General features: G+C 30.8%; 1 protein-coding gene across 1 annotated transcript; it reads right to left on the bottom strand.

The window, feature by feature from the left end:
- Nucleotides 1–571: 571 nt before the first annotated feature.
- LOC145049043 (serine carboxypeptidase-like 2) lies at nt 572–7,575 on the bottom strand. The gene is made up of 14 exons (XM_078997695.1): nt 7,340–7,575; nt 7,123–7,268; nt 5,665–5,741; nt 5,433–5,555; nt 5,243–5,345; nt 3,153–3,190; nt 2,948–3,049; nt 2,765–2,851; nt 2,619–2,693; nt 2,447–2,518; nt 2,025–2,173; nt 1,215–1,328; nt 1,014–1,068; nt 572–777 (listed from the first exon to the last, which is right to left on the bottom strand). The coding sequence occupies exons 1-14, from the start codon at nt 7,471–7,473 to the stop codon at nt 682–684; spliced, it is 1,371 nt and encodes a 456-aa protein (XP_078853821.1). The 5' UTR covers nt 7,474–7,575; the 3' UTR covers nt 572–681.
- Between the last annotated feature and the right edge of the window lie 690 nt (nt 7,576–8,265).

Here is an 8,265-nt window from a genome sequence, read left to right on the forward strand (position 1 = left end):
TCCAATTGCCTATGACAGATCGTAACATTTGGCCACATTGTTCCAGTGTGGCTAATAATTGTCATATTTGTTATATTTAAACGTGTCTAAATGTTTCAACTATATTACTAATGGTCATGAAATACAACTTAAAACTTCACTAAAACAATGGTAGGATTTTAGCAATAACCTTCAGACATAGTTTTGATCAAAAGTATGACCGGGCAGTTCTAGCAAAAATATAACCATAGGTCATTTTTGTACGAGTTTTTTTGTTTGACAAACTCTTAATGCTTATTGATGTGGCATTGTTTTTTTGTTTGACAAACTCTTAATGCTTATTGATGTGGCATTGTGAGTTTGGTGAGGGGTGTTACCCTATATGTTGTTAGCACATGTTTATGATTTGGTGTCTTAGCTGATATTTATTCTTCTTCTTCTTAGCTTTTATGTTTTTAATCTGGAACACTACCTTTTCTCTTTTAAAAATCAAATGGATCAATTATCACTCAAGATCCATTGATTCACCTTTACTGAAAACAGGCGACGAGGGGGCTTTGGAGGCATTATTTCAATACTTTGTAAACAAAACTTATAAATGCAAAATCACCACATCGTTTCAATACTTTCGAAATAAAACTTTTAAATACAAAATCATGAAGCATCCATAGTAGCAATATAATAATGAATGAAATATTATTCTTAAGAGTCACTTAAATATTTTTGAGATGCAAGCCACCCATCCACCATGGTCAAAGCTTCTTCAGGCTTGTACAATGCCACTCCATGGCCTGCACCCTGCAGAAGAGTGGACCCGAGATAAATAAAATTTTAAAAAAAAAAAAAAAACCTTTCAAATATTTATTTATGTTGTTATGCAAATAGATAAATTGCATATGCTTGCATTATTTATCTTTGTTATTTAATTAAGTGAAATGCTCGTATCTTTTGTGGGTACACATTTTAAAAAAAACACTTAATCAAAAACACTCAAAATTGTACCATAGAACAAGTTTAAGGCTTAGGTTTCTTACCTTTATAGTCGCATATTTTAACGTGTATTCACTCAATGCATATGTCATCTGATATCTACAAAAACGTAAATGACCACTTTGATTGATTAGTTCTAAATAATGTATCATTTCATGAAATAAAATGTGCTAACAACAATAGGAGAATGGAAATGAAAAAATAGTTTGAGTGTATTGTTAAAAGATTCTTAAATTTAAGCTTACCCTGCGATCTGGTTATTAACAAACCATGGTGCCCATTTCTTTTCAACTGGAAGATTGAGACTTCTTATCCACCTCTCTGTGCCCACATGTGGAAATGTCATGTCATGATCACCACTGCAAAATAGAATTTTTAAGAAATGAAAAAAATAAAAATAAAATAAAAGCTGTCATCATGACAAAAAACTATAAATCTTAAATACGCATATGGTCCAAGGTTACACACAACATATCACTTGGACACTTGGTGGATGTTTGTTGGTAGATTTGTTATAAATGTTTTAGAGTAAATTACTGAAATCGTCCTTATGGTTTTGTCAAAATTGCATGTTTGGTCACTAACTTTTTTTTTTTTTTTGCATTCGGCTCGTTCCTGAGGTTTGATTTTGTTTCGTTTTTCGTCACTGACATACATAAAGTTACGGACCAAACATGCAATTTTAACCAAATCATAAGGACGAAAAACGCAACAAAATCAAACCACAAGGACGATCCCAGTGTAGAAAAAAAGTTAGGGACCAAACGTGCAATTTTGACCAAACCATAGGGACGATTTCATTAATTTACTCATTCTTTTATTAAAACGTTTAGTTCCTAAACGTGCAATTAGGATTCTCGAAATTCGTTCATGATAATAGTGATTCATTTGTTGTTGAATGAATCATATTTCATTTGTTTTAAATAGGTTATGAATATAAGACATGATTATATAAGTGTTGGTATGTGACATATAAATATATAAATGTTGCAAAACATACTTTTTCTATGTAATAATGAAAATGTAAATCTTATCTCCAAGTGTACAAGTATTACCATATGATCAAGTATTGGCATTTCTTGGCAAGTAGTTTTTTGTGGATGGGGATTGTGCTGAAAACATCGTAAGAGTAACATGTTGTGTCCTTTTTCCCTAAATCATAATGAAGACTCTCGTTTTTAATCACCCATTTTTCTATTGTTCCCTGTAGATAAAAAGAAACGCATTCAAGAACTCTTGAACATATTATGAAATGACGACACACTTTGTACAAAAGGGTCATTTTTACACCTAAACCCTGTTCTTAGAGCATCATGTTAAATGTAAATCAGACATATAACAACCAGATAAGAGCCCAATGTGTAAAATGAGCCCGAATCCACATTGGAATTGAAACTCATACATTACAAAAACCTCGACTATATTTGCATGTATACCTTTTGAGAAACATAAGTGCTATATAGTATATATAACATACCTCACGAACATTGAGAGCTTTCTGAACGTCTTTTTGATTTGCCCATATCCCAATGAGTAGATACCTAGCTTCCTAAACAAAATACAACTAACGTTGAATTCAGTAAAAGAATCATATTAGAAGAAAACTCAAAAAGTAAGTGTTGATCAATTTATTTCAAAGAGAAAATTACTCTGCAAGTTGGGTCTTGATATGTTGTGTCACACAACGGATCCAATATATTCTCTAAGTTAATCCTGCTTGTGCACTACAATTGAGAATCAGGATTAGAGTTATGCTACATAAAATTCTATAAGATCTTATTAAAAAGAGTATTACCTCATTCACCCATTGGAGATTATTTGCACAAAGGATGTTGTGTAAATCATTGATTACATAGTTACCCTTACATGTTTGTGTTGTAGACTGAAATATAAAACAAATATTATCAAATTACAAAAAAAAATGTGGTCGCATGGAGAATTAAATGGTAACAATACTTGTATAATTATATTTCATTACCTCATAAATATCGTCTGATATTAATGATAGCCGATGAGCAAACTCAAATCTTGAATTAAAATCACTGAATTTATCAGTTAATGGAGAAACACTAATGACTCCCTATAGAATCGAAAAAACATTAGTTAATATTATGTTATGCACTTTGTTTTATAAAACAATATTTGTAAATAATATTATAAAGTTTATATAGAAAAATATTTACTTTAATATTGAGTTGCGGTTGATTTCCACGTTCATTGCCTACAAAATACAAGACATCATAAATAGAATGTTAGAAAATTGAGCCTTTTAACTACTAACAAATATGACTTAATAATTTAAGGGTTGTCTTTGACTGATTAGACTGTTACTTGCACCAAATCCAAGTGGTTGTGTTTGACTGATTCTTAAAATAATTTAAGGGTATGGAAATTGGTTAGTACGGTTTTATTTAATTTTGTACCACATTATACTAGAAAAGGGGAAATGAAAAAAAAAGCAATATAAAGCTTTGATTTGGATAACAAAATCAAAATGAGTTTAATATTACTATTTTATTTCATTTTGTTTTTTCTTTTTTTGAGCTTTGATTTTGATTTCAGATTGTTTTAGTACAAGGTTTGATTAATTGGTTTTGTTTAGTTTCATGATGAAAGAGATGATTTTTGATTTCAGATTGTTTTAGTACTAGGCCCTAGTGGTATAGAATGTTCAACGTTCAAATCATATCAGGTTGGCCGGTTCAAATGATGCCATTTACCGGTTTTTATTGTCAATTTTTATTATTTAATAACTAGAGTCAAAACCTTCATGAAATATAATTTAAAAACCAAAATCACAAAAAATATCTTCCTTCACCTTATATTAAAAACTACAATTTTAAAACCAAAATCACAAAAAATATCTTCTTTAACCTTATATTAAAAACATACGAAAGGTACTAAATTTATCTTTTGCGGATGGGGTCATTGTCCCTTTGTCCTTTGCGGCTAGTGACATTACTTAATTTTCCTTTGTATTATAATGTTTTGGCATTATTGTTGTTCCTGGATTCTTGTAAGATTTTGTATGTTTTATTTATATATTTACATCGAGTTTGAAAAATAAAATAAAATAAGATACCACATTTATATTTTTCACTTTAAACTAGAGTAAACTACCAAAATGGCCCCTGTTGTTCGGTTGAATTCACATCTTCAATCCAACTTGAGTAAATTACACGAATGGTCCCTATGGTTTAGGGTAATTTGTATGTTTGGTCTCTAACTTAATTTTTTAACTCGGAAGGTCCCTACTGTTTGTTTTTGATACACACTTGGTCCCTGTCTTATCTAAAAAGACTTTTTTTGCCCTTGATTTTCTAATTTATTTAAATAAACACACTCCCAACCCCACCCCCTCACCTTACCTTACTTACCTCACAATTTTTCCCTATTTAAATAATAGTCTTTTTAAGTAAGATACAGACCAAGCGTGTAACAAAAACAAACTGTAGGGACCAAACGTGTAACAAAAAAAACTATAGGGACCTTCTGAGTTAAAAAAATAGGTTAGAGACTAAACGTGCAAATTACCCCAAATCATAGGGACCATTCGTGTAATTTACTCATCCAACTTTTGTAAAATTGAACCGCAAATTTAATTAAACCATATGGACCATTTTTGTAATTTAGGTGGTGTTTATTTTTTTTAAAAAACTTTTTCAGACCTCTTATTGCTGGGCGGCATAAAACACGCGCAACATTTTTAATCTCGCAGTTGTTTGTTTTTTAGAAGTTTTCAGAGTTAAAAACAACCGCGCATGTTTTGTTTGGCACAACACTTGTATAGCCTCTTGCAACCTCTTCTTTTTCTTTTTTCTTGTTGAATTCTTAATTATATGTTGCCGAAATCTTATTTTAACTTATTTTTCGTTTTTCTTTTTTGTTTATTCTTGTTGAATTCTTTTTTTTTTTTTTCATTTTTATATTGAATAATCATAATTTCTTGATGAAATATCATTATTTTTTGCTAAAATATCTTTATTTTTTTGTTGAAATATCATTCTTTTTTGTTAAATATCATAAATTCTTACTGAAATGCCATACGTTATTAATTTTTCGGTATTAAAAAACTATTTGGGTTTATAAAATCAATTTATTTTAATTTTTTAATATCTGCAGCAGCATGCAGATGTTAAAAAAACAAACACGCTTCTCATTACAGTCTGCAGCCATTTGGTCTACCTCTTCTACTATAAAGGTGGTCCGCAGACTACATGAATTTTGCTTCAGAAAAACAAACAACACCTACCTTAATGTGTAGAGCTCTTACCATTATATACATGCAAAGCAACATTTGGTATGATAATTCCCATGTATGAAATCCCCGATACGTAGAACGGATTGCTCAAAAAACTAGGATGATCCGTAAACCACTGTATAATTAACATGTACAACAAAATCATTTTAAGATTAAATAACAAGTCAATAAATTAATGAATTAATAGAAGTTATTACAAAACCTTTCGTAGAAAATCATAAGCATATGAAGCTAGAAGGGAATCACTGCAAATCGTTCCTTCGTATGTCGTAGAATATGAGAACCCTGCTCCCGCTGGTGCATCTATGAATAACATATTAGCAACCTACAAAATTACACAATTATATTTTATAAAAGTTTCATGTAGGAGATAAGATTTATAGGATTATAATATTAATTTTTAGAAACCATGTTTTTGGAGTGAGAATGTAAACCTTATTCCATGGATATGGATTTAATGTCAATGTAATGTTATCATCCGTTGAAGTTTCCAAATTGAAATTAAGTGGACCTGGAAAAATGATAGTTAAACAATGTTAATAAGTGGTGTGGATAAATCGGAAGTAAGATCAGTCACTATTTAATAATAGTATACAATGACTTTAAAAGTTACAAAAAGTGTCACTAGTTTTTATTTTTAGTGTGTAGGGTAAAAACGTCAAATTTCAAAACCAAGTAAAATAATAATAGCCTAAAGATGTAAAACATCACATGATTGACAGAAATTATTAAAATAATACAATTAATCAAATAAATGAAAGTTAGGCCAAACCTCCCAATCATAGTGTTTTTTATTTGGCATGGCCAAGTAAAAATAATTTATAATAATAGCCTCAAAAGCACATGATTCATATAAATTATAAAAATAATATGATTAACCAAATACCCAACAAATGATGTTTGCTAGAATGTCCGGCTGTTATGGAAGTGGTTAAGGTTTGGAATTTCACATAGGAAATATTAACTTATTATTCGTAAAGGCCTAAAACAGAGTTCAATGCATTATAGAAAAAATAAATTGTATGAAGAGTAGAATGATGATTCGGCAAGTTACATCCCATTAAACTCTAATGAGTTCAATGAACTATAGATGCCCTTAGTGTTTATATAGATAGTGTTTATATACTTTAGGGTTATCCTTTAATAGTTATCTTCATATTTTGTGTGTGTGTGTCTATATCCATTAGGGTGTATATGTAAAAATAGTAACCTAAACCCTTAATCCATTGATCATCCCAGTCTTCACCATCCATCACTTGATTTTTAGGATTATAAACGACATACACAAAAAAAATATAAGAAGAGAATAAAATAAAGAACACACAAAAATTAACATGTTTCACAAAATCGGGGTAATTGTACTTCACAACTCGACATTAATCTATTAAGCTATGGCTCCTTAATTTGTAATATCATTGGAAGTCAAACGCCATACACAATTTGAGGGTGTTGGTGTTTATATATAATTAGGATTATGTTTTTTTTTGTATTTATCTTCATCCCCTGTCTGTTTAGTTTTATATCTTATATAGCCTAATCCTCTCGTCCAATCCAAGATATATATTTTCTCAAAGCGTAATATGATAGATATGCTCTTAAAATACATCATGTTTTCGAAAATACGCCAAAAATATCAACACGATTGTCTTAGATATGGATCATATAAAACTGAGACATTATTTAAACTCTTTAAAAGTTTAATCTAATTAAACTCCAACAACCAACAATATATAATTATATATGTCCAATGTCATCACTTTACTTTTTTCGATTTTATGCTTGCAATATCTATCTATATGGATTTGGGGGAATACATTTTTTTTTTTACTTTAATCAGTGCAAAACGCACTACAACAAAAATCAACCATAGCCACAAAACACAAGATGATTACCTATTTGATACATCATGGAATAAAGTACCGAAGTGCCGGGCCCACCAGTGAGGTAAAGAAGAAAAGGGTCTTCGGAGGGGTTTCTTTCGGACTCAACGAAGTAGTAAAAGATCTGCACTGCTTCATCTTTTCCAACTCCAATGTATCTTTCGAGAAAAACAAAAGACTAATTTAAGAGTCGTCTGAAACAGTAAAGACAATGAAAACAGACACATACCCGGTTTCCAGACTGAAAGGAAGATCACCATCAAAACCTGGAAGTCTCTTGATGATTGAGCTTGAGTTTGATGCACGTATGAAAGGTGCAAAGATTATCAAAAGCGAAATCAGAATGTGTTTGGATTTTTCCATTAGTGGAGTTTTCGTTTGATAAGAATAAGACCCCTCGGAAGTAGAGTAGTAGCTAAGTAGGTGTATATAGTTGATATGTGGAAATGTAATGGTGGTAAGCAGTGCACAAACGAGAGTGGGGTGTCTATATTAATGTGAGCATTAAATAAATGGCTGGCCCACAAAAGGGGCTACAGAGAAGTTGATAAAATATTCGAAAAACAAAAATAAACGTATCCCAAAGATAATGAAAGATGAAGACGGGAAAACAAGACAAATTTTCATGTGGTTGTCAAAATGGTTGATGAATAGTAAAAGGTAAAAGTGAGATAGATTTGTAAAAATGGTTCAAAATTGAACAAGAAAAAAAAATATGAGGTTGTCAAAATTACGATTTGTTGTTGTATATATCAATGGTTTAAAGTTAGATGTTTTTATTGGTTTTGGTCGTTCTTGGTAATAACGTTGGAACCCAATATTATCTAGCAAAAAGAGAAGGGCATTTTCGTCTTTCCATTTGTATTTTTGTTTATTTAAATATTAAACTGTATTGAAAATTTTTGTAAAAATCCTAAAATCAGTAAGAACCTTATAAGATCACCCCTCTTCTCATCGGCTATAAATGAATATCCGACCTCCGCATAATGCCCCTCTCACCACCTCCATATGTGTGTATCTCTTCTCTTCACCTCCATCACTGTCATCTACTAACATCGTCATCTCTAACCACCCCCCTGTTAAAAAAATGGAAAAAGAGAAGGGCATTTCCGGATTATCCCACCATCTTCTCTCATATATTTCCATGCACGCACC

Source organism: Lactuca serriola, chromosome 1 (genome assembly GCF_051521515.1).
Source record: "Lactuca serriola cultivar US96UC23 chromosome 1, Lser_US96UC23_V15, whole genome shotgun sequence".
NCBI lineage: Eukaryota > Viridiplantae > Streptophyta > Magnoliopsida > Asterales > Asteraceae > Lactuca > Lactuca serriola.

Coding starts and splice junctions, on each gene's coding strand:
- LOC145049043 (XM_078997695.1), bottom strand. CDS start 7,473: ATGGAAAAATCCAAACACATTCTGATTTCGCTTTTGATAATCTTTGCA. Junction 5,346..5,432: donor CTTATGATTTTCTACGAAAG/GTTTTGTAATAA, acceptor TTAATTATACAG/TGGTTTACGGATCATCCTAG. Junction 2,519..2,618: donor ATCAAGACCCAACTTGCAGA/GTAATTTTCTCT, acceptor TATTTTGTTTAG/GAAGCTAGGTATCTACTCAT.